The sequence below is a fragment of the Falco punctatus genome, assembly GCF_963210335.1.
Source record: "Falco punctatus genome assembly, chromosome: 16".
Taxonomy (NCBI): domain Eukaryota; kingdom Metazoa; phylum Chordata; class Aves; order Falconiformes; family Falconidae; genus Falco; species Falco punctatus.
In genome coordinates this window covers 2,165,195-2,192,153 of record NC_137596.1, presented here as the reverse complement: position 1 = coordinate 2,192,153, position 26,959 = coordinate 2,165,195, and the positions used below count along the sequence as shown (strand labels likewise).

General features: G+C 44.1%; 1 protein-coding gene across 2 annotated transcripts in view; it reads left to right on the top strand.

Moving 5' to 3' along the window:
* The window catches only part of PKNOX2 (PBX/knotted 1 homeobox 2), a 90,395-nt gene that overhangs the window by 57,983 nt on the left and 5,453 nt on the right, over positions 1-26,959 (top strand). For both annotated transcript variants that reach the window (XM_080366971.1, XM_080366972.1), the window contains exons 4-9: positions 5,402-5,510; positions 11,057-11,196; positions 15,531-15,702; positions 18,971-19,159; positions 25,539-25,671; positions 25,759-25,856. In XM_080366971.1, coding sequence (XP_080223097.1) covers positions 5,427-5,510; positions 11,057-11,196; positions 15,531-15,702; positions 18,971-19,159; positions 25,539-25,671; positions 25,759-25,856 — 816 coding nt within the window. In that variant the 5' untranslated portion in view covers positions 5,402-5,426. The remainder of the gene's footprint in view (positions 1-5,401; positions 5,511-11,056; positions 11,197-15,530; positions 15,703-18,970; positions 19,160-25,538; positions 25,672-25,758; positions 25,857-26,959) is intronic.

The window sequence follows — 26,959 nt, the reverse complement described above, 5'->3', positions numbered from 1 at the left end:
TTGATCTGCTCGCTGTGTTTTGCAAGCGCTGTCAAGGCAATCAGAAACTTCTCCTGGACAATTTGTGTCCGTCAAGAGAAGTTTGTGCGTTTTGGGGGGTTTCTCGGCTACATGTCGCTTCAAAGCTTTTTGATTTGCCCTCTGAAAAAATTCACAGGTTGCTCTTTGGGGAACTTTCGTTGGGCCAGGGGCTGGATTGCACAAACTGCAGGTTTCCAGGTTACTTTGAAGATGCTTCTTTGATGTTTCCCTGTGCCAGTTTGTTTTGGAAGGTGCTTTAATGGTCTTTCTTTATAAGAATAACACTTTAAAATCTATGTAGGTATCTCAGCTCTCCACTTAAAAAAAAAAAAAAACAAAAACCAAGAACAAAGTTGTTTAATGCTGCCGTTCAAGGTACATTAACCTTGTCTACTAAAACTGTGACTGGCTCTTGCAGATTTTATTCTCGTGTTTATGTTGCATAGATATCCCTGGAGCCTTTTAGGGATGGGTATCTTTGGAGAGGAGAGAAATATTTAGCGGTAATTGTTGTTCTCATTGGAAATTCGCTGTAGCAGCTCCCCCCTTTCTATGGAGCTGGAGTTGGTAGAAGGATTTGCAAATATTAAATGAGTAAATGCTGTTTCACCCGTACCCAGGGGAGATGTCCCAGCCACTGATGAACCAAACTGGTGCTTGGCAGGATGTTTTTAGCATTGTCCAACACGGCATTTCCCTCTCCCTTTTAGCCTGGTGCTTATGCATTTGCCGAGAGCTTTTTTAGGAGAAAAATTGCCAAAGGGTTTGCTCTGGTCTGGGGTTTATCCTGCAGAAATACCCAGCGTCCATCTGCTTTAGCCCATGGTTGTAGCAGAAGTGCGGACTCGCTTCGTCCTTTTTTGTTGGGAAATAACTGGATGCTGGGAAGGGTACAGACATCAGAATTTACGGAATCAGCATCTTGGCTGAAAGCAAAGGATGCTCCCAGTGCAAAAAACCTCCTGGGTTTGGGGAGAGGAAACTTGGCTACCAAATATCCCTAAAAAATTAAAAATACTCGGTGGTATTTCTTGCACAGATGCTCCTGAGAGCCTCAGGTGAGGCATCGTGTGAGCCCCCTTGGAAGCAACTTTGAACATGAGGAATAACCGGGAATGGGTGATGTCGTCTTGAAAAACGGGATTCTTCCACATTTTCAATCATTTAATAGCATTCAGCTTATTTTTCCTGAGTTCAGGGTGGCACAAGGGGGTTCCTCGAATAGCTTGTGAAAAGCTTGTGTTCATCTTTCAGGGTGACGGATGAATTTTGGTAAAAACAAGCAAAAAGGGTGAAGGTTGGTGGGTAGAAAGGAGAAGTTGAAGAGCAGGAGGGTCGCTCTCGATTCACTTTATGGCCGATGAAGAGTCAGCATCACCCGCCGAGGGTGAACCTGTCCTTGCTGGCAGTTCAGAGCGAGATGTATCGTTCTCTGGAGGTGCCTCTCCCTCCCCCCTCAGCTATATTTCTTCATTTTAACCTAGATGAATGCATATATCATAAACTTCAGCACGCACAAGCCCTCTGTGAAGACGGTGACATAAAAAAACTTGCAGCCTGCTGGGGAGGGAGCATGGCTAGCACAGCATCACTGCAAATTCCAAAGTGTCCCCTCTTAAAAAAAAAAAAAAAAAAAAAAGCAAACCGTTAGAAGAGGCAGCCTGCTCTTTAATACAGAGAAATACCGTCCCATGGCTGGAAAAAAAGATCCTCAGGTATCTCCAATAAATTTGAAACTTTGGGTAGAGAAGAGGAAACGCCTGAAAAGCTGATTTTCTGATTTCTGACGTGGGATCCTCCGTTATCAATTGCATGTTTGGCTCTGAGGGAGAAGCTGCTGAAGGAGCTAGAAAAAACTGTCCCCATTTTCCCACTGATTTGGAAAGAAGAGTTGCACCTTGCAAAGCTAATATAATATTAGCCATTAAAAATGATAATGTGGAGTCGCAACAATATGATTTTTAATTTTTTTTTTGCATTCAGTTCTATTTCTAATATGGTTTTGCGGCTGTTTCATTAATCAAGGAGGTCATATTCACCTGGGGGGGTGTGGACGACTGTCTGCAATACTTGGATTTTTTAAATGTTTTAAGGCATCAGTGACCACGCTGAAAAAAACCCACCAGCTCGACTTCTCAACTTAATCTTTAATTATTTTTATCTGAAAGAGGACATAATATATTGCTGGCAAAAAAAAAGCAGCCGATAAATCTGAGGCTCTTTTAGGTAGATGCAAGCTCTTTGGGAAATACATTTCCAACTTAATGGCGATATTTCAGCAATAGCTGAAATAATTTTATTTCATAAGGAAATTTAGGATACTTTGATCTCAGGTTGCTGCCAAAACCTAAAGTACTGCTGCTGGCGGAAATGAAGGAGCCTTTATGGGGTTTTATTGCTCACCATTTCGTTCCTCGGTGCAAGCGCCCTGAGAGTTGGCTGCGATTCCTGCCCTCCTCGACCCCCAGCCCCCCCAAAAATCTTCTCTTTGCCCAAGATTTGATCGTCGCCTTGCCCTGTTCTGCAAGGGGGTTGCTGGGGGGTTGGCGATGCTCTGCTCCTTCCATCATCTGGATGCCTATGGTCAAGAGCTGATGTGGCTGAATTGATTTAAGAGGTGGGGGGGAAAAAAAGAGGGGGGGGGGAAAGGAGCAGATTAATGCGTAAAATAAAAAAAATAGAAAAAAAGAGAAAGGATTAATGCATAAAATAGCAGCTTTCCACCTTTCTCTGCATTTGGCTGCCAATAAATCCATGGGGCTGACAGTTTTGTACCGTATCCCGAGATTCATGGCCAGGGGCTCCAGCGTGAAACACCCGTCCAGTTTTTCCCGCGGGCACCAGGCGCTTCCCCAGATATTTATGGCACCCGAGTGCATTTGTTTCCCCCCAGATAAATATACCACTATTGGCAACAGCTGTCTCTCATTTTTATCTTTTTTTTTTTTTTTTTTTTTTACACAACATTTGGCTCTAAGTCCTATTCTCCAAACAAATCAACACCCATAAGGCCTCGGCGAAAGGCTTGATTTTAGCAGGTTAGATGATATCTGGCAATTAAATTGGGCTCCGGACTGCCATCTTCTGGGAAATTATTCGTCCAAGAAGCTTGCACCCCACCAGAAATTGCCACGCGCTAGAGGTAGGCTCACTCCTGGCATGAACAATAGATGCCAAGCAGGGTTTTTTTTCCCAAAATAGCCATCTCTTTTTTTTTTTATTATTTTTTTTTAGCTTCTTACCGAGATGTCTAGACCATTATGGTGCTAAATTCTGCTTTTCTCCAGCTGCAGCTATTTCTGGTGGGGAGGTTTTCCCCTTGGTATTCCCCTCGAGGATGCGCACGCTTGCGTGCCTGCAGCTGCGAGCTGGGTTTTGACATCGGACACTGAAGATTTTAAGCTGGAGTTCACTCAGGAGCGGATAATTTGGCCTCCCACTAGTTTGCTGTTGGGGGAAACAGATGAAAAGCATCGTTTTAATCCCATAAATGCAATATCCTTCTCGCTGCAAGAGGTCTGTGTCATGCAAGGACGCCGGTCTACCTTCCCAGTGCACAGGATTTTGGGTGTGCTCTCTTAATCCTCAATTCATGGGTCACCTGTAGTAGTGCAAAGTGAAAAAACCCAATTAATTTATTAATGCAAAATAATAAGAGTGGTTGATGCATGCAGACATCACTTGGCTTTCCATTGCATCTCTGCACTTGGTACCTGGTGGTTCCTGTCAAGCCCGAAAATTTGTGGAGAAGACCAGAATGTTGTGAATCTTCTCCCAAACAACTGTGGACCTCGTGGAGGAGACCAAAATATTGTGAATTTTCCCCCCAAAAAACAGTGGAGACCGATCTGAAGACCCCAAATGTGCCTTGTTTTTTCTTGAACTCATGGGTGTCCCCGTTCCTCTGCCCCACGCGAACGCGTTCCATCCTGGGTGTCACCAGTTCACAGCAAAAGTGACGCTGACGCAATTTTTTGGTAGATTCCCTCACAATAACGGAGGACTTTACACAACTTTTTGCATTTCTTCATGGGATGGAGCTGTGGCTCTTCTCCAGATGAGAAGCTGGTGGGGAGCCCAACACATTGATGGGCATCGCAACAGGATGGGGTCATCTCTTACCAAAATGGGTCACTGCAGGGAGAAATGCACTTCTGGAGGCTCTCGGGCTTTTTTGCTAGGTGGCTTTGTGAGTTGGCTCAAAGTAGAGCTCAGAGCCTCACAAAGGACTCAGGAAAGGGGTTTTTTTTTGAGGATTTAATCAAGGTTATTGGCTTTTCTTCTGAAGCAACCACACAGCTGCAGTGAAATAATCAGAGAGGAGGTGTTTTGGGGTCAAGAGTTGCTTTTTTGGTTACATCTGCTAGTAGGTTTACCCTTGGAGACAGCATCCAGCCAAGAGCTCCTCAACAGTTTTATCCCTTCCTGGTGCCTCTCTTTTTTTCCCCATTTCCTGGCACCTGAAGATACAAAAAAAAAAAAAAAAAAAAATCTGTTCCCCCCTCAGATAACTATGAATTTATGGAAAGCAGAGCAAGAGAGGTTGAGGGTGGCACGTCTCAGACTGCCTCCTGGGTTCCAGGATGTCCATATGGGACGTGCAAAAGCAGAGTTTGGTCCCCAGTTCAGATCAAGTGAGGGTTTGAACCCTCTTTCCTCACTTCAGTGTATTCAGTCTCCACGGAGTTGGTCAGCTCAACGCCGGAGTCAACTGTGTTGGTCAACTCAACGTAGGAGTTGACCAACTGTGTTGGTCAACCCAACGGTGGATATTCAATGTCCCTTTGGAATGAGCATGCTGTGCTTGAGGATGTGACTCCATGGTGGCCAAAAGCAGAGAGACACATTGTCTGGGTTTTTTTTTTTAGTGTATATTTTCAGAAAACGGAAAGTTCTGCATTTATGACTTGTCTTCCTGCTTCCAAAAAGGAGGAATAACTGGAAAAGGGATGGAAATCCTCTTTTAGGCACTGTGGTTAGAGGCATGAGGAGCGGAAAGAAAATGCCCTGGATGCACCAAGGTTCCCAAGGGAGGAAATACAGTGAGGGTCACCGGTGGCAGCCATCATCTTCAAGAGCCCTGCCCTGGTCTGGCTGCTCTCCAGTGGAAGATCTTCTGGCCCGTGACCCTCTTCTCTTCACCCCGATGCACTCCTTACCCCAAATCACGAATCTCACATAGTCCTCAAATCACCTTGGGTTTCTTCCAGAAAGTGGAAGCACTTTCTTCCAGAAGTGGAGCACTGTGCCAGGGGGCTCGTGCGAGAAATGTCAGCTCTCCTTTTTCCCCCCCACCCCCCATTTTTTTTTTTTCTTCTTTCTGCAAGATTTTTCCTGGGGGAGATCCCCCTTAATCCCATGGCATCTCTCCCGCCCGCAGGTTCTCGATGTGACTCCCACCCAGGATGCACCATGTCTCCCCGGCACCGGCTCTGACGATGATGGCCACCCAGACGGTGCCCCCTCCTCCCTACCAAGACACCCCGCAGGTGAGTGTCCCCCAGCACCCCTGAGCTCCTCCAGACCCCCTGTGACACCCAGCTCCCGCGTTAATTATCCCGCCTTCCAAAATAATGACCGTTACGAAGTATTTCACCCCAAAACGTTCTCTTCAGAGACTGGCAAAAATTTAAACCCTTCTTGACACCATCTCCAGGATTGAAGGGTCCAACAATTTGGGTTTTTTTCCTCTACCTGGCTTATTTTGGGGTCATGGGGTCGTCTTGGAGAGGTGACACACCAGCGTGTTTGCAGCCAGTGGGTTAGTAAGATGGAAAGGGGAAACATCTGGCTGAACCCGTCCTGGTTTAGCCACAGGAATGGCCTTTTGGTTTATTTTTACGGCGTTTTTTGGCAACCTGGTGCTGGAGAGGGGGAAGACTTGACCTCCAGCGTTGCTCTAAGGGGTTGAATAACTTTTCTGAGCATCATTATGGAGTTAAGTTATTAAAAGAAGGGCTTGTCCAAGAGAAACTCTACTGGAGCACCCCAGTGGGCTGGATGTGGGGTTGGGGTTGGATTTTGGAGGCAGTTCCATGCCTTGCAGACCATCCCGAGATTTTTCGGAGGGGCAAATTCACAAATTCCATCTTTCCTGGCTACAGCGACTGAATGGGGATGATTTGGATTGAGCGCTGAACCGGCTCCGTGTTCAAAGCAGCTTTTTTGGGGGGTTCATACGGGAAATTTTGAGGGTTTCCCCCATTTTCTGGCTGCATAAGCAGAAAAATCTCCCTTCCCAGGAAAAAAAAAATCAACCTTGTTCTCTGCAAGCTAAAATAAATAAATCGACTTTAACGCGCCCCCCCCCCCCCCCAAGCCACCTGGGTCTCCTTTCCACTCATCTCCTTCGGTGGGAAAAGGTCACTTCTCACAAATGACACCTCGGTGGGGTTTTTATGGCTCCTCCAACTTCTGTGTCATCATTTGCTCGCTTCACTGCTCTGCTCCGAGAAGGTGTTTTTTTTTTTTCCAATTTTTTTTTTTTTTTTCCTTCCCCCCCCACCTTGAAATACGCCCCCTTTCTCGCTTACGCGGCAGGGAGCCGCAACGCCGTTTTAGTCCTAATGGGCAATTTAAGGGAATTCTGAAATAGCTGAGATTTTCTGCAGGCATCCTATGGAGACGTCCCCTCTACCTTCCCCATTCGTGGCCCTTACCTGCCCCTCACCGCAATACGTTCAGTTCTGGGGACCCTCAGGAGCGGTTTTGGCCAAATCCTTCCTTTTTCCCTCTATCGAGGGGGTTGCTCAAGCATTTTTCCTGCAGTTTGATGGGTTTGGAGAAAAAGCTGCAGCCAAGAGTTGCTTTTTTAAATTTTTTTTCTTTGACTCAACGCTGTGACTGCTGTGAGCTTTTCACCGGGAAATCTGGGATTTCTAAGGGTTGGAACAGTAAATTGCACAAATTTCCTAAAGATGGGGGATTTTTCCTAGATGGGAGGGTGGGTGAGAAATAAAAAAAAAATCATTTATCAGAGCTACAACCAGCTCTTCCTCCTCAAGGGGACCGTTTCGGCGAGAAAAGTGCTAAAAAAGGGGTTTGGAGGAATTTTGCATTAATATTTTACTGCAGAGGCTATGCAAGCTATCACCCTCACTGTCAGCATTTGGCTAAAAGGGAGCAGAAATGGTGGGAAAAGCAGCATTTTGGAGGAAAAAAAAAAAGATCTAATAATCACCTGGTTCTGCTAAAGGGGGTAATAAGGAGCATCATTTATACCGAGCGTGATCACACTGGCCAGGCAACTCTACCTGTTGAAAATTAAAGAGTCTGCATAAAATTCTGCATTTATTTAATAATTTTTTTAAATAAATTAAAAGAAAAAGCTAAGAGAAAGGCTTCAGCCATTTCATTGTTAGCAGAAAGAGCTTGTTTTAAAAATAGGTATGGAAAATGATGAAAGCAACTTTGCCCCCCCTAAAAGTGCTTTCTAGGCGGTTACATCATGGACAATTGAAAAAAATAATAATATTCATTTACTTGCTATATAACTATATTTTTAAAAAGTATTAAAAATGGGGGGGCGATGTTGACTTTTCAGAATTTTCCACACATAAAGGGATAAAAGCAGCTTTACCACCCCCACCCCCAAAAAAGTGCTTTTTAGGTGATTATATCAGGAACAACAATGGAAAAATATAAAAATACAAGTTTTTTTTTTAAAAAGTATAAAAAATATTTTTGAAGACAATCACAGATTAAAAATTGCCTGATGCCATTGATTTTTTCAGTAGGATCAATGAAAACCCCCAACTCCTGGTGTCCTGGGCACATTTTTGGGCTCAGACCCCCAGATTTCAGCACGGGTGATGGCCCAAGAGAAATTTCCCAGTGCAATGCTCAGGACCAGGGGAAATATCGCTGATTTAGGAGATTTTCTTGCCCTGAAGACCTCTTCCCTGTGGTCGCTCTCTAGAGTTGATGTATCTGGCCATAGCCTTCAAAAAAACCCGAAAGCAAGGGGGATTATCGCATTTAAACCTGTGGGAAGCCCCTGCGGCGCCTGGTGAGCAGCCACTCGCTCCAGCAAAGGATTTTCTTCCTAAAGAAGCAAAAATCCCAGAAATCCCGTCTGCAAAGGGACGGGGAGGTGATGCACATCACGGAGCGACGCGCGCCTCGAAAATCTTCGCTTCAACCGGGAGTCTTGCACAAAAGCGTGGGGGGTTTTTTTTGCCTTTTTTCCACCACCCCAATTTTATTTTTACCTTCTTTTTTCCTTTCCTTTAAAAAGATTTGAAACCATATTTTTAATCGTATTTTTTAACATTTTATTTTACATTTTTACATATTTTAACGTAATTATTTTGCGTGGGTTTTAACCTTTTTAACTTTTTTTTTAGCATACTCGCTGTACCTGATTTTTTGTACATTTTTTCACCCCTTTTTGGTTGTTGTTTTTTTTTTTTTTTTTTTAAATTTTATTATTTTTTCCCCATCTGCAACTAATTTTGGCCGTTTTGGGTGGGGCAGGGAATAAATCCCCACCTGCGTTTTTTTTCAACACCTGCAACTTTCATACCCAAATCCAGCCCCTTTCCCCCCAAATTCCCCCATTTTCCACCTGCTGAGATGCTCGTGTTCCCGAGCCAGGATCCTGCTGCCTTTTTCCTCCTTTCCCATCCCCACCTGCTACCTGTAAAGCCATTTTTGGCTGCATTTTTGCCTTCCTCCCTGTCCAGCATCCCTATCTGAGCATCCTCTCACCTCTTTTTTTTCCGCTGACTTGAGCTTATTTTTATTTATTTTTTGTTATTTTCTTTAGTACAAGGTGAGGTAATGGCTTTGACGGAGCCGCAGAGGAGGCTTTTTTTTTTTTCTTTTTCTTTTTTTTAGGGGGTAATAGCCCAATTAGTTGCAAACTTGGCTTGAAACAGCCAACTTGGCAGGATTTCGGGGCAGGATGCGAAAAAGGCTTCAGCATCCTGGTAAATGACGTGACGAGGGGAAAAAAATTAAAAAGGAAAAACGAGCGAGAATAAAAAGCCATTTCCCCCTTAAAAAAAGTAATTTTCACGGGAGATAACAGTGAGAAAAAAGGGGGAAAAGAGAAAGGGGATGGGGGGATATTCGATGGCATGGCTGGAGCATCCCAAAATCCACTTGCCTTTTGGGCTTAGAAAATAGGGGGGGGAAAGAAAAATCCAAACGGGAGACAGGAACTGGGAGGGAACCCCAAATTTTCGCTTATTTTATTTAGCAGCAGGGAAGGGAAAAGGGGTGGAAATCCTCTTCTAGGCTGGGAGAGTGAGAAATTAAATAGCACTGGGTGAATTTACAGGTGCCAGAGCCAAACTTTGGAGTTATGAACAATAAAGGAGATTAAAAAAAAAAATAAAGGCGCTGTATCGGCAGCAAAAGGTCAGGCAGGATATATTAAAGTCAAACATTTTAAAAGCAAAGGTGTCATGGGTTTGGCCCAGCTTGGCTTTATGCAGCTTTTAAGGGAAGCGAGAAATCTGCTTTTTTCGTGGCAAAAACCTGGGTATAAGGGTGGGTTTGGCTGGTGAAGACTGTGGGCATCCACATGTATAATATATATATATTTTTATATATATGTATGTGTGTGTGTTTATATATACATATATATATATATAATTTTTTGTTTATATATAAATGACCACAGAAGGGATTACAGAAGGATATTAAATAAATAAATAAATAGATAAAATATACTAAATAATATTTTATTTCTGTGTACATAAGCACAGAAGTAAATATATAAGTAGTTAGGCAAATAAATAAATCATATAAAAATACTTCCTTACTATATAAAGCCAGAAATAAATATATACGTATAAACCAAAGAAATAATTAATATCTGGTTTTTTAATTATATATAGCTAAACAGAAATGAATGTATAAGTATATTATAAAATAAATAAATTACATTTAGCAAGAGCAGAGGCTTCCTTTCCCTACCCAGCTCAAGGGGGGGTATGTCAAAAATTTACCAGTGAAAACAGGCAAATGGTAATTTTTTTACACCATTTTGACACCCAAGCAGGTGAAACACCCACTTTGCGTTAATTTTCCACTGAGATTTTGGGATAAACGCACCACATTCAGGGGGTTGCTGATGCGTTTGAACCCCAATCGATCCAAATTCTCCCGGAATTTCTCTTTTTTAACCCAATCTTTCAAAGGTAAAGCTACGTGTTGCACAGCAGATCTCGGACCTGTCTGCAGATAATTCAGATTTGAGTGCAATTAATTTTAAGTGGTGATTGCCCCCTACGTAGATGCAATCCTGTACACAGGGGGGGTGGGGGTTTGGGGGTGATGCTGGAAGGATGCACGGTGGTTTGCACAGGCAGGGGCACGCGCGCGTTTCACATTGTAAATCCAAATATTTAACTAAATCACAACTTTTTGTAAAAAAAAAAAAACAAAACGTGAGTTAGTGGAATGATTTCTGACATAGCCGATGTGATTTGGCTCAGCGTTGGGATCTGGGGCAGCATCGGGGTTGAAGGTGGGTGATCAGGGCATGGGGGGGGGGAATAAAAAAAGGTTGGATTTTTTTTCTGGCTGGCTTCTCAGCGGGCAAAAATGACTCATTCCTGGGCTTGGTGAGTTGGAAGAGGCTCATGTAATTTTGGAAGGAAGTTTCGAATGCCTGTGTGTCTAGACAATAATACCTGCTTTGAAAAAAATCTTGGCGAGCAGCAGCGTTGCAGCTGATTTAATCTGGGGCTTCTGCAAAGCATCCCTTAATAAATTACCCCCCGCCTTTGCTTTGCTGCTGGTGCAATAAGCATGTTGGAATTTTTTCCTGTATTTTCCCCAAGTAAAAAAAAGTGGGAAAAACCTAAACCTGCTCTTTCCAGGCTTAGAAAAAATTCAAATATATTTTTACTTCCCCCCAGACCATCCTGCTCAGAGCCCCACCACGGGGCTGCCTCCTCCTCAGTTTTAAAAACCCGACGCAAAGGCTGCACAGCTCAGTGGAAAAGTGTGACAAACCCCAGCGTTGTTTTGTTTTCTTCCTTTTTTTATTCCCTCTCCTTTATTTTCTCCTTCCCCCCCTCAGATGACGGCCACAGCCCAGCAGCCCACCAAGGCACAGCCCGTGCATCTCGCCGCGCCGGCGGTGGCCACCAACCCCCCGGTACCCGCCACGGCCGGCGACCCCCAGGCGCAGCTGGAGGCCGACAAGCGAGCCGTCTACAGGTGATGGATGCAGGCTACTGTCAGCATGCATTAATTAATTAATGCATTCATTAATGCATTATTTTGTTAATGCATCAGTTATTGTAATGCCTTACTAATGCATCGATTCAGCGATGCGTTAACTAAATGCGTTGGTTAATGCATCGGATCATTGATGAAGTCATTATTATAACGCATTATTAATTCATTATTATTCTAATGCATTAATTAACATACAGGAACGGGATGATTAGCGGTTAGATCCTTTCTAGCAAGAAGAACTATCGGTAAGAACGGGGTGGAGCTCCTTCCTGGACCTGGTGTTGCAGCATCACCCCAACTACAAAACAGTCGCTCCCCCAAAACCCAAAATTAGCCTTTTTTTTTTTTTTTTTTCCAAAACCATGTGATTTGGGGCCAAAAAAGAACCCAGAAGGAGTAAAGTCATGTATTGACCTGGAATATGAAGTTCATGCATCCATACGGGGTGCGGGCAGCTGCAGGTGCAGGATGGATGAGCCCCTTCAGTCCCCTTTTTTTGGTACTTTGGACATAATAATATATAATGTAATATATGCAGTAATGTTACTGTCTAATTGCAATAAGTAACATTATAATTATGTAAATAGTATAATTGTATAAGTGATCTGTAATTATATAAGTGATACGTAATTATTTACAATATTATAATGTATACAGTAGTGATGTAAAACAGCAATGTATAATATTATAATATAATTAGGATTAAGGTTTAAGGTTAAGGATTAACCCCCTGTTAATGGCTAGGGCTGCGGGGGCTCGCGAACCAAAAAAACGCAGCTTGGAAGTGAAGGAATTAAAATATTTTGACTCCAAATAATCAAATATTACGAGTTTGAAAGGTCTGGCAAGGCGGATGAAGGCATGGAATAAACCCGCCGGTTTCCCAGGAAATGCAAAGGATTATTCGCAGTGGGTCTCAAGACTTTTTTCCGATGATGGAAATAATTTTCTCCAGGCAAAAAGGGTCATTCAAGAACACCCCACCCCCCCCTTTCCTTTGCACTGCGGTGAGGGGTTTGCAGCATTCCTGGGATAACGGAAACCAAAAAAACCCTTTGGACTTTCCACAGCTTTTATTTGAAGGTCAAAAAAATGCCAGAAACACCTATTTGCAGCTATTTCCCACCCTGAAAAGTGGGAAAAAAATTGTTGGTTGGTCTTGGTTGCCCAAACCTGGATGCTTATTTTTGTGTCCCAGCCGAAACTGTCTCCCAGATACATTTTTATCTCTACATCCACACCAACAAGCCTTCTTTTGCTGTGTGCAAAATTGGAATATTCCCCTCTACAGCGGATAATATGGACCATGCATGTCTCAGGGGTTTTTTTAGCCCCTCCACTCAAAACGATGGATATTTGTTAATTTTCAGTAATTGCACCAAGGCAGAAGGCATCGGTTGTAAGCGTCAGTTGATGATCCAGGAGGGAAATCGCTGGGAAAACGGGATGGGAAATATGAAAAATGCTGGACGAGTCACCCCACTGGGTTTTATGCTCTAGTGGGAGGTTTATCATCCATTAAAAAAAAAGAGAAAAAAGAGAAAGAAAAAAAAATCCTCCCCCTCCGTGCCTGGCGTGAGAGCATCTTCGCAGGGGCTGCTCCAGCAGCATCCCTGTTTTTTCCCAGCTGATGGGATTTTCCTGACTTTATGCAACAGCGGGGCTGGGACTTCCCGACGGATTTTGGACCAGTGAAGAAGATGCTCCTGCAGGAACTGACACTTAAACCTCCCAGCACCACAAACTGGATTTTTCCAAGTGGGAAATGGCTGAGATTTTTTTGCATTAAGTTTTGTTTGGTTTTGTTTTTTGGGATGATTTTATTTTTTTAGGGGGAAAGGGGTATACTGGAGCTGGGCAAAAAAAAATCCACGTTGTGGCGTGCCCAGGATGCCACCAGCTCGCGGGCAGAGCCCTGCTGAAGGTGCGAAATTAGGCCATTAGAGGAATTCATTTCTCTTTATTAGCCCGTGTCGAATCCTTTTTATTAGTGGCTGCAAACGACCTCTCTCCTGCAGGAAAATGTCAGGGCCGGTTCAGCCCTTTTATTAGGAGGATTCCCTGAAAAAAAAAAAAAATAAAAGGAGGGGGGTGGGGGTGGATTTTGCAAAACCGTATTGGGCAAAAGCAGATTTTTCCACCCCAAAACCCTTCCTTGTGCTGTAGGGGTGATTCTCCACTTCTGTAACACCTGCAGTGTGGAAAATCCTCTTGTTTATCCTGGATATCTATCTTCCCCCCCCCCCCCCCCCCCCCAAATGTCAGAGCAAGGATGGGATTCAGCTCTCAATTTTCACATCACGACCGATACCTACAGACCCCCGTGGTGGCCCGTCCCTTCCCCAGCCTGCCACGGCCACAGGAAGGCTGGCGATGGAGAAAACTGCAATGATTTTTTGCATGCAAGAAGTTAAAAAAAAAAAGAAAAAAAAAAGATTGCAACACCAATCCAGCTGGTGGCAGAAACCCCGCTTGCACCACCGCTCCTGGACACTGCGCTGGGCTGGGGGCTCAGTGCTCTCCCTTAACCCACCCCTGCGGGTTTTGCGCCTCCCCCTTGTTTTGTTTTATGTTATTAGTTGATTTTATGTTAGTTGATTTCATTTTGGTTTGGGTTTTGGGTTTTTTTTTGTTTGTTTGTTTGTTTTATTATATTTTATTCTTTATTTTATTTTCATTTCTTTTTTATTTGTTTGGATTGGATTGGTTTAGTTTTATTATTTTATTTTAGGTTATTGTGTTATTTTAGTTAATTATTTTATTTTGGATTATTTGAATTCATTTTTTTTTCCAACTGAAAATGTGCCATGTGCCCCCCCCTTCTCCCCCCAGCACTCCCAGACACTGGGGGTCAATAGCAGCGCTGCCCCAATTATTAACACCGACGAGTGCGGGGCGATGCTGGCAGCACCTTTAATCCCCCCTTGGTTGATACAACCCCCTCAAAGCAAAGGGGCTACAAATTGCTCAGAGGATGCAATATCCACCCCCCCCCCCCCAAAAAAAAAACCAAACAGCCAACCCCCCCTTCCCCAGCCCATCCTTGGGGTAATTCCGTGCGCCTTTGCTCCTAATTGATGGAGCGGCTCTGGAAATGGCAGCGGGCACCTGCCACTGAGCTGCCGGTTGATAAGCCCCAATAATTCTGCCCGCTGCCTGGAATTTGCCTTTCATATCCCTCAGCTAAGCCCCGGCGGGGCTGCCGAAATTATGAAATTATTCCCCCCGCCCCCCACCTCCCCGTTCTCTGCTCCAGCCTCAGCGAATCTTGCATTAAACCGGGATCAGGACAGATTAAACTATAATATGCTGCAGTATTAGCGGCTGCAAATGAAGACTTAGCAGAGGGGTTTAACCCCTTTGCCTGGCTCCGGCTTAGAAAAGACTGGCGGGAAGTGGTTCGTAATCATCTTTTGGACCATCTTTTGGAGATAAAGCGGTGGAGCAAATCCCATTGCGCTGGGATAATGGGGGTGCTGGGGGGGACCATCCCTGGAGCAGCATTTTGCATGCCTCCCCTGAAAGACTCCATAAATTCTTTTTTTTTTTTAAATTTGCACAGCTGGAGAGGCTCAGTGAGGGGTGCAGTGCCTCGTGGCCTTCATCCCCTTCTTCTCCACGTGCTTTGGTGTTGTGTGTATATTGGCATTTTATATTGCATCAATTTAGCATCGTCAGAGCAAATTGTGGATTTGCAAGAATCACGAGCCTGTTTTTGAATCCGTAGAGTGAACTGTGGATTTGCAAGAATTGCAAATCTTTGTTTTCCAAGAATCGTCCTGTGGTAAGAAAGAAGTGGGGTTTGACCCGTCTTCATGGACAGACATGGATGTGCTTGATGGGACCTCTCAGTGGAGGAGCAACCCACAGCAAGGTCCGTCCATAGGATGCTGCGGGCACGTAGAAATACCAGCTCACCTCCTTCTGGCATCTCCAACCAAGAGAGATGAGTGGGTGCTGGAGTCGATCCCCAACGTGCAAAGCCACCAGGATAGCAGATGCCTCCAAGACAGCCACCCCAAAGCCCATGGCAAAACATTTGGGAAACGCCGGCTTTGGTGCAAGGGTGGAAAGCACCAAGATGTTGGGAGAGGTCATTGCCTGGGGGAGAAGATGGTGATTTTTGCAATTTTTAACCTTTTTTTGTTGTTGGGGAAGGTCTGGAGGGAGCGCTTCCAGCATTGGCTTGGAAGTGAGGTTTGCACCACCAGGCTCTTGCAAGCTGGGAGGGAATGGATGGATGGTGTGGGGTGGAAATGGACATGGGACCTAAACCAGTGTGCGTGATGGGAGGTCTCCTTTGTCCTCTGCAGACACCCGCTGTTCCCGCTGCTGACTCTGCTCTTTGAGAAGTGCGAGCAGGCGACGCAGGGCTCTGAGTGCATCACCTCGGCCAGCTTTGACGTCGACATAGAGAACTTTGTTCACCAGCAGGAGCAGGAGCACAAGCCCTTCTTCAGCGATGACCCTGAGCTGGACAACCTGGTAGAGGCAGCTGGGGCTTGGCAGATGGTTTTTGGGGGACAGGGAGAAGGTAGGGGGTGAGGAACAAACTATGAAGATCTACCACCCTGGGCAACCTCTTTGGGCTCCATTTGTAGTGTTGGCCATCTTGGCAATGTTCTCTGTAGACCTTGTGAGACCTTCTCTGGGACCTTCTCCATAGATCCCCTGTGAGAACAGACCCCTGCCCATTTTTTTGCTTCGTTTCCCACACAAATGCCATGGGGTCAGCGTGTTTGCTGGAAGCAGTGGAGCCCGGTGGCTGGTTTGTGCACCAAAACTTGCAGTCTCTGCAGGAATTACTGCTCTTCGGTGCAACATGCAATAGCACCTGTGTCCTTGGCTGGCACCATCTTGTTCCAAGTGTGATGGCCAGCTCTTGTCCTAGAAACAAGACAAAATAAGAGCTTTTTCCAGAAAGGGTGATGCATGGCAATGGTTTGGGACACTTTGGATTGTTTTTGGTGGCTTCCCTGTCGTAGAAACCCAAGTTTCCTACTGTACCCATTGCTGCTGCAAGGTGCTTGGGATGGAGCTTTTCTCTTGTGGGGACCTCAGGAAGCATCCCCAAATCCCATTATTTTGTCCAGAAAGACTCCACAGGTGGTCTCCATGGCAAACATGTGGGTAGACAGGTCATTGGCACCATCCTGGCATGCCCACAAAGCAAATCTTTAGGGTCAGAAGAAGTAATTGGCAATTTTGCCCACCTCTGATGATGCAAAGTGCAAAACACCTTCCCCACTGGTTGGCATGTCCCCTGGGATGTGTAGCAGAGGGATTTCCATCCCAGAAATGAAGCAGCACCAGGCAGTTCACAGGCAGCTTTCTCCAAGTATGACAGATCTCAAGGTGGTCATGTTCGATGACCTGTCACGAAGGGAAGAAGCACAAGCAATGCACGTCCACGTGCAAAAGCTACCGCTTCCCTAGAAAAGCAAGAGACAGTTTCAAGATGGAGTAAAATCCTGCGGGTTTTTTTGTGCCTGATACCAGCTCGTGGAAGAGAGTTTCGCAACATCTCTAAATCAAGAGTGGCTTGGCAGTCTGTGGAGAGCCCTGCAAAAAAATTCCAGGCTGTGCAAAGCCCTGTTTGGAGATTTCTAAACCCATTTTGCAGTGTAGCCAGAAACAGCCATCGCACCGGGATGAGCAACCACGAAAAGCAATGTTTTGGGTTATTTCAGTTTGGGGACTGAACATGCATCCAATGTTGAGGTGCACCAAAAAAAAAAAACCCATCGCATTAAATTACCTAAAAATGGGCGCAGTGATGTAGCAAGAAGAGAGAGACGGAACCAGCCGAAGCTAAAAATAAAAAGATATAAAATTTTGAGGGAGGAGAACCTATCCCTACATGTATCAAGGTGAAACATCTCCAGGAAATGGTCAGTGCAGGACGTGTGTCCACAGAGGCTATTTTAACTCAGTTTTTTGGTGGTTTCTTAAAAAACCCCACACCAATAATGTTTTAGGGGCATGTTTTGGAGCAACTTGTGCTGCCAAGGTGAGATTTGACCACGGGCAGTTGCACTGACCCCATGTATGACCTTGTAGCACTGGATATATTCATCTTCATACATATATCTATGTGTGTGTGTGTATTTTTGCCCTATTTCTAAGACATATCTGCATGTATATATTCCATCCAATTCCCAGACCTTCTCCAAAAGCCATCCAAATCACTCGATGTGGTTGGTTTCCATCAAGACAGAGGAGATGGTTAACGTGATGATGAAGAAGGACTCTTCCTATTGGTGGGAAGCGCCAACCAGAGGGAATTTTGGATGAAAAACTCTTGCAGTGCTCAAAACTCAGCACTTATTTCAACCTGTTCCCGAGCTGACACTTTTTCCCTGTTGACATTGTCCCTTTTTTTTTTTTTTTTTTTATTATTTTTTTGCATGTTTTCTTTTTGTAACGCCGTCAGTTCCCTGGAAATCAGTGATGGCAAAGCAGGGATGAAAAGGCCAGCGGCATTAGCTATCATTAGAATAAGAGTCATGTATTCCTCACCGCCGAGATGCACATAATTAGAAATTAGAAAAAGGTCAGATCTCACCATTATCAACTCAATCAGCTGCCGAGTGCCACACAGTCAATTAATTCAGCATCTGTATTTTTTACAACCCCGCGCACGTACGCCGTCCGACTGTAACTCTTTATCCGGACAGATATACGACGCAGCGGAGCAGGGACATAAAATGAGACCCTAAGCAAATGAGCTGAGATAATTGAGAGATTTATTTTTTATACATATATGTGTCAGGTCTTCTTGCCTTTGCCCTTGAATATTGACTTTCATGGCCGTTGAGCCCTGGGAGGATGCGGAGAGCCAGGGCGCGATGCCTCTACCTTGCACTTTGCCTGCGCCAACTGGGAAGGAGGACAAGAAAGTAGGGGAAAAAAAAGCCCAAAAAGGCCAAAAAATTTTTTTTCAAAAGGATTTTTCCAGCCACAACCCCTCATCGCCTTCGTTTGCCAACCAAAAATTCACTTTCTCTGTCGTGGAGCCACCACCTGAGTTTGGCCCTGGATTTTTCGGGATGCTTCCCAACCGTGACGACTCGCAGTTTGTAAAGATGACCACTAAAATTTGCAAGTTAAAAACACCCTTTGAAATGCAAAGACGCTTTGTTACATAAAACCAGATTTATTGCCCCAGAGTGAATAGCTGAAATTTTATATATTATGCAAGATTTCAAACAGCGGCTGTAAAACTTAAGGTTTCAGCTTGGCGAGAGGAATGTTTTATGTGTAAATTTTTTAACGTTTATGGGGTACGTTTTAATGAGGCCCAGGCTTTGCACTGGCAACAGCTCACGGCAGAGCTGCAGCCCTGTAATCTTGTTAGAAGAAGTGGTCTCCAGAGAATAACCAAACACTTCTCGACATCCAGGGCTTTGGCTCGGAATTTTTTTTTTTGGGCACGGGGAGCAATTCCCTTGAAGGCGACGGGGAATTTTGTGATTTTTTTACCTCTTGGTGTTTCAGAGGAATGATTGATGGGGAGGGAAAAGAAATGCGGAGGTGCAGAGGGATGGGTTCTGGGATGGGGCTGGGGCAAGAATATTGATTTTTTTTGGCTTTTGTTGGTGTGTTGAGCAAGGAAATGCATTGAATTCTACCGCAGGGATCGTTTCCAGGTTAGATTTTGGGTAAGAATATTGATTTTTGGGTGGTTTTTTTTCGGATGAGTCGAGGAAAAAGAGTATTTTTTTTAACTTTGCCATTGTGTGCTCTTGCACAGATGGTGAAGGCGATCCAGGTGCTGCGCATCCACCTTCTGGAGCTGGAGAAGGTCAACGAGTTGTGCAAGGACTTTTGCAACCGCTACATCACCTGCCTCAAAACCAAGATGCACAGTGACAACCTACTCAGGAACGACCTGGGGGGGCCCTACTCCCCCAACCCCTCCTCCATTAGCCTCCACCCCCAGGTAACACCTTAAAAATGCCTCAAAACCCACCGCTGTTGCATGTTGGCCAATGGATGAGTTGGGTCAACAAGGCTTGAGGGTCTGTAACTCTTGTGGAAATTCATCAAAAGCCTCCCCAGTTGAGGAAAATAACTTCAAAACAACCTGTATCTTGTTCGTGCGGTGCAGTAAGTGGTGCTGCAACAATCGTTTGGCTTTTTTAAAAATTTTTTTTCATGGGTTTGGCAGAGCTACAGCCCCAATGTTTTGTGTCTCTCCAAAAGGGAGAGGTGAGGAATTCTCCCAAAGTCTTACGTTGCAGCAGTGAAATTTGGGGGGGAGGAATTTCAGAAGCCGTGCAAGTGCGTGGGAAAATGGGCAGGAAATTTGCATTTTTTTCATGAAAAAAATACTATTTGTTGGCAGGAGGGACAGAAACACCGTGATTTTCTTTACTACTTCCTCTCTCCCCGTTCTTGTCTTCATTTCAAAGCAGCTCAACAGATTTTTGGGTCTCGGATAACCCTTTTTGGCTTCACAGCACCTTTTTTTGCCCTGACACATCTTGCAGTTCTTCCCCAGCATGATCGACATTCCCACCTTGGGTTATTTTTTTTTCATGATTTGGATTTTAGCTAGGAGAAGACGACATTTGGTGCCTCAAGCATAGTGGAAAAGTACAAGGAGATGCCCAAGAATTGTAGAAATATCAGATGGAGTGGCCAACCCAAGCTGCATCTTGGTGGCTTTTGGGGCACAATAATGGATTTAATAATATTTGGGAAAAAAGTTGCCCATGGGTTGGAGTTTTCCTGTGCATTTACAGTGCAGGGAATAAATGTTGGTTGGTTGCATCCCGGAAAACTTCCTTGATGCAATATTGTGTGTCCCTTGGGGATTTCTCTCTCTCTCAGATGCTCTGTTTTTTTGGTGGGGGGAAATGAAATTTGGGGTTGCACGATCCCACTAGAAATAACTCCAGCCAACCTGAAATAACCCAAGGAGCTCTTGGGGTTCCCTCGCAAAAGGGTGCAGGTGGTGGTGGCTTTTTAGGGCTATTCAGGGCGGTTTTAGAGTGGTGGAAAGGAAAAGAATTGTCATTTTTGGCAGCTTGGCTCCAAGTGTTGCAGAGTTTGAAGCTCCCAACATGATGCTTGTGGCATAGGGAGGGAAAAGCCACCCCCCCCCCCCCCCCCAGTTTTATTTCTTGTTTGGGTTTCCTGAAAGCACCAAACCACTTAATAATTGATCTAAAACCCCCCATCCTCTCTCTATTTTCTAATAATCTCTAGAAATGGACTTATTATCCCTTCGCTGCTTTATGGTAGCATTCCTTATGATCAAAATTAGCAAGACACTTGCATAAAAGAGAACAATAATTGCTCAACGAGCATCTCGTTTGTAATTTATTAGTTTCTATTATTGTGCGTCACCATGGCAACAGCTCGCATCCCGGGTGATGAGAGAGATGTTAGATATGAGCCGACGAAGCTCCCGGTCCCAGCAAATGGAGATGCATGGTTTTTATCAGTAATTTTCATGAAAATAATAAGTGAGGGAGTTAATGAGATGGAAAGCCGTCCTGTGGCTATTGTGATTTTTTTCCCCCTCTTTTCCTTTTTTTTTTTTTTTTTTTTTTTTTTTTAAAGTGTTGATCTAATTAGAATGCATCGGTCAGGAAAAGTAATGAGGATTTAGTGCCTCACAAAGAGGTGGGGATCGTATCAGAAAATTAGCACAAGTCTTTGGAAAATAATCAAGCCCATGGAGAGGCTCCGAGTGCCTCTGATTCCTGCAAACCCGGAGCTGCCGATGTTTCCCTTCCGGGCAAGACTTGAAAGTTGAATAATGCAAGTGAGGATTTGGAGGCAGTTGCTACATGAATGGGAACGTGCCCAGGAAAGACCCAACTGGAGGGGAAACGCTTCCTCGACAACGAGGGGATTTCAGCAGGCAATGGGAGCCAAACCGCTCATGGTGATAGACCAGGAGCCACCATCTCATCTGGCCTTTGGATGCCAATGACACACCAGGGACGACACAATGTCAAATTTTTGTCTAATTATCCAACTAAGCAATGTCAAGTGCCCGAGTGCTTCAACTTACTGAGTATACTTGAGTTTTTCATGGATGAAGCTTAAAAAAAAAAAGGGTGGAAATACTTTGTATCCATCAGCTTGAGTTTTAAGGGCTGGTGATGCTCTGGAGAACTGAAGAATCACGGGATCGCTTTTTAAAAACTGGCAAGTGGGAAGATTTTGCTGATTATTGTCCTGTTAAACTCATGCTGAGAGCAGGTAAAACAGCAAAGGAGCCACTAATTTAGGATTATTTTTTTTTATATATATCTACGTCATGGAAATGTGATTAATACCAATGAACAAGATTTATCAGAAAATAGGTTTTCTCAGGGTATGAGAGGGGAGTCAATCGTTTTGCAAGGAGATACACCAGCTTGGTCATGCAAGTAAAATATTATTTTTTTTTTCCAAATATTTCCCCGTGGGACAGCCTACACAAAAAATTATGGATACACAATAACAAGGATGTCGACCAAAACAGAGAAAACAATGTCTGGACCTGTCAAAATATCACTGTGGGAGAAACGTGGTTGGATTTCCCTGTTGTTTCTGAAAAGGATGGCCTGTGGCTTGGCGTTATTTGTGCCTTGTAAGATGAGAAATGCAAGAATTTCTGGAAATGCAAAAATGCCTGGAGGTGATGGAAAGATGAGAGAGCACCCAAACAGATGTTTTGACTGTTGCTGAAATCTTCCCACGTCGCTAAGTCTAGAGATGACTCCTGGTGTTGGCCAAGTTTGGGTGAAACGTTGGGTTTTATCCTGTGCGGTGAGCCGGTCCCGAACCTTCGTTGCCTCGTTGACATCTTTCTGCCCCGCTTTCTCCATCGCTTTCTCATTTTGGGTTTCGTCTGGTTTTGTGGAGAAGTTTTAGCCTCTTTGGCCAGCTCATCCACTGAGCGATTCCCCTTCTTCCATTTTTCTTGGTGTTTTTTCACTTGGCTTCATTCCTCTCCCTTGAGTCCTCGTTGGACCCTTGTTAACTCCCTTTAATGAATATTTTCCAGTTTTTTCAGGCAGGGATGGGAGAGTGGCAGTGCTTGTTGCATGGCGGGGGAAGCCAATTTAAACCAGTGTTTAAAGTGGATCAGTTCAACTTTCCCTTGACATCAACGTGGTCCTCACTGCTCTCTGGTTGACTTGCAAGACAAAGCCCATTGCAAAGCCGGTCACACTGGGAACCACAGCACTGCCAGGGACCTTTAAATTGGATTAAATCTTGCATTTTTCAGCTCTCATTTCAAGGGAGAACTGCAGCAGATGGGCAGTGGGCATTTTCAAACTGAGCGTTTTCAGGACAGAGTTTCATCTTCTTGAATTCCTTCGGTCTTGCTGGTGGTTGGAAACTCATGGTTGGGTTGGCCTGACTTGATGCAGTACTGGTCTGTGTAGATTTTAATGTATCCAAGTTTGCCCTGGGGACAAGCTTGCACTTCTCTGTTACTGAAAGCCAACTTTTTTCTTATCTCCATCCATCCACCCACCCCCGAAGGAGCCTTTTGATTCTTCTCACATGAGTTTGAGTTTGGCCAGCTCTTCCTCAGCCACCTCACGGGTTTCCTTTTTCTCCAGCTAACCCCCATTTTCCCCAGCTTTACTTGATGGCAAAGAAATTTCACCAAGTTAGGATGAGACGGAAATTTTTGTGCCTGTATGCCACTCAGAAATAAATTGCTGTTTCATAAAACCCAAGGGGACGAACATCAGCTGGAGTAGCGGCTGAATTTTAGCACTTATTTACACTTGGGCACATGGTCTTTGACACTTGCTTTATTGTAAGAAGGGTTTTTTTGTGCAACACAATATGTACCAGGTCTTTTTCTTCATTAAAGTGACTTTTAATTCGGAGAAATCGCCTTTTGCCATAGAGCTGTGGGAGGTCAGTGCTGAGATGTGGATCTGCAGAGACACCTAGTGATGCGGTTTTTTACACTCAGGTTTCAGAATTGCCAGAAACATTTCGATTTCTTTGAAGTCCTAAAATATAAAATATTTTCCACTGCAGCAAAATCACGAGCATAATATAATTTGGCTGACATTTGCGATCCAAGGCAATTAGTATGTAAAATATATTTTTAAAATCTTCTTGGAGACACCTATATTTATTTTAAGGCAGAACCATCACGTCCATTGGGTACCCTTGGTTTCACAGTGCTGTTGCAGAAGCAGCAGCAATTTCTTTCATATTTTTTTCTAATAATTACCAATAATCTGGCTTTTTGGACACCACTTAACTGGTGTTTCAGGACAGTTTTCCTCTAATTTCCAAAAAAATGCGGATTTTGCCACCAAAAAATGCTGTTGAAAATGGCTTTGACTGGCATATATTGAGGAAACGGCAGTTTCTTGTCCCATATTCCAGTACCCCACATTCCTTCTTCCCAATGCACTTCCAAAAGTGGTCTCCTGGATGCCCTTCTTTTGGAGGAATCATGGAAAAACAAGGCAGGAGAGAGAAGCTGGAGGTCTTCAGGCTGGTCCAAATCTCGGGTTGCCCCTGGCTGTATCTGGCTGCTTTTTGAGGTTCTCCAAGGACCACGTTTGGGTTTATATGAATATTTCCACCGTGTTTGTTAGCCAGATGTTTAGCAAAAGCCAAGTCCAAGTGCATGCAAAAGCAACTTGATTTTTTTGCTTTCTGTCTGCTAAGAAATCCTCATTTTTCAAAATGAAAACCATTTCCCCCAAAAGGCTGGAGATAGGGAAGGGATATTAAAAAAAAAAAAGTATGAGTATTTTACAGTCATATTCACTTTTTTTTTTTAACGTAGCTATGAAAAGAAATGTCTGGGAGGCGAAGCAAAAAATCACAGCAATTATAGCAAAATTTCCAGATAAATAATATTCAGATCACCAGTGGAGAGGACAAAAATAACACGTGGCAGAGGCGTCAGCTGCAACGTTTTGTGCTCAGCATCGCGGGTGGGAAAAATTCAGCGAGGAATTTTAATAGCAAAAGCACGCAGGGAAATCAGAGTTTATTCAGAACCAGGCACAGGCAAATCGGTGGTGGCTGATAGTTAAAAAAAAAAAAAAGGAAAAGGAAAAAAAAAAAAGACCAAAAATGACATTTGCCCCCCCCCCCCCAGCAATGAGAAATGCATTGATGTGGACACAAGGGTTCCCTGACTCCCCGCTGAACTATGCATCCACGTCATCTCTTGATATATAAATGATTGATTTCTGTGTTCAAATTACTCTCTCTGTAGTTTTATTGCAAGGAAAAGAGGAGCTATGGCTTTCTCCACCCTGACCCCCTTTGCAGGGTCACCCTTTCCAGTGTTGTTGCATGGTGATAGTCCACAGAAATTCTCTTTTCTTAAACCAAGTAAGAGCTTTTTTGAGGAAATGCATCAAAATTAAGAGAAATCTAATTGAGAGGTGAAAAAAGCCCCTTGTTGACATTTTGTTCAACAGTTGAGAACCAGCTGGATACCAGGGAAGTGACGCAGAATGGGAAGATGGAGAGAAAAGGGGGGAAAATATTTTTTATTGCAAGAAACAAGTGCAGGTTTATTTCCATTACAGCTGGGCGAATTAGAGATGCATCCTTATCTTGGGCTTATTTTGAAATGACAATTTTATAAATATTATTTGCAAAATCCTGCCCATCTGGGAGGTTGCGGTACATCGCCCTGTATTCCCCCATATCCTCAGTTGTGGCACCCTTCCCTTCCCAAAATGTTGCATTAATACTCAAATAATCCTTCAATCTGAGCTTTTTCCAATTCCAATTGCGTGCAAGAGCTGCTTCGGAGCCGGGGGTGATAATAAGATTACAGCTTTTGGCTAAAAAAGTGCCCAGTTTTGCAAGAAGTTAGCATCAAACTGCAAGGAATGATATCAAATGGGGTGATATTATTATTAATTTCATCATTTTACTATTATTCTAGTAAGATGAAACCGTGGTGCTTGCTGTGGCTTTTAGCAAATGCTGCATCATCCAGTTCCAGTAGAAGCACCAAAAAAATAGAAATTTATGGAAAGAAGAAGAAGACTGAAGAAATTCTGTCTTGTCTGTTGTGCTCTTTTCCCCCCACCTTTTTTCCTGATGGGAAATAGTGGCTGCACAGAGAGGATGAGTTTGGGGAAGATGCTAAGTGGGAACTTTGCAAAGCGCAAATCCTTATTTTTCCATCTTTTAATTTTTTTGCCATTGCGATGAACTGAAAAATCCCTTTTTCTGCAGTTTTGCCTGTTGAACCACCTGGGGGGAAAAAAAAAAGGGTGAATTTATTGGAGGGGGAAAATCACACCCTTGCAGGTCCCCTCTGCGTGTGAAATTTCAAGGGGGTAATTTTTATTTTTTTTTTCTCTCAGGAGATGCTGCAGAGCTCCCCCGCGGCGCTGCCGCCCGCCTCCAACCCACCGCCGGGCATCGTCGTGCCGGCGGCCGCGCTGCCACCAAGCAACTTGGCCATGAGCGCCAGCAGCGGCTCGCCCGCCGTGCCAGGTAGGGACCGCAGCGGGGCCGGCGCGGGAGCGGCGTGGGAATCGGGGGGGGGAGGTTGCCACCCCCCATGAGCATCTTTTTCCATAGGTGGAGCCTTGTACCAGCCCGTGACCATGGTCACGTCGCAAGGGCAGGTCCTCGCCCAAGCCATCGCCCCCGGCGCCCTACAGATCCCCAATGCCCAGGTGAGACCGTCCCGCCTCACGCTGCCGTTTGACGCGATGTTTTGCGCGGCTGCAGCCAGCAAAACCTGTCATTTCGCCATAAATTCAACCCTTGGAGTATCCTAAATTTTTAATTAGCAAGAAAAGTTGATTAAATCCATCTGCCAGGTGCCTTTGGGGTACCTAGCGAATTATAGCAACAACCTAAGAAATTGCAGCAATGCTTGTATTATCGATATCTTACGTGGTATTATAATATATACATTATACACAGCATATAATTATTGTATTATATTATTTATAGTATATTATACCATAATGTATTATATTATGCCATATTACATTCTATTCTGTTCTGTTCTATTCCATTCCATTCCATTCTATTCTATTCTATTCTATTCTATTCTGTTCTTATTCTATTCTATGCTATTCTAATTCTATTCTATTCTAATTCTAATTCTAATTCTAATTCTATTCTATTCTAATTCTAATTCCATTCTATTCTAATTCTATTCCAATTCTATTCTAATTCTATTCTATATATTATTGCTGTCATATTATGGGTCTGGGATCACTGGCATTCCCGGTCCAGTATAGCAATCACAGTGCTCAGGGGAAAGGCTCATTTTTTTTTCATTGCTTTATGGATTTGGGGGTATTTTTTAGCCTTTTGCTCCTTTTTTCATTCCTTTATTTTGTCATTGCAGTTGACTATGAGTGGTTTCCCTGCGTGGCTGTATTTTTGCAATAAGGAGACAATTTGGGGTAGAAATGGATTTATAAGCACAACTTGCTACCCCTGTTGAGTGCGTTGCCTGTGGTCTCTTACAAACCCCCATTTGCCCAGAATTTGGGCAAAAAACCACTGATTTCTGCTTACGCTGCATATCAGCAAAAATCCTCCCATGCAAATTTTTTTCTGAAATGCACCAATTTAATTGCAGAAGCATCTTAAACAAAACAAAAATTTAAAATGGCATTTTGGAAATGTGTGGCACCTCCCTAGCAATTTTATTGCCTGTGTGATGCTTTTTAAAATTTCTTTCTTTAATATCTCTTTGTCACGGGCTTAAATCTCTTGCAGCAAAACCCTGCGTGGTGGGAAAAACACGCTCGCAGGGAAT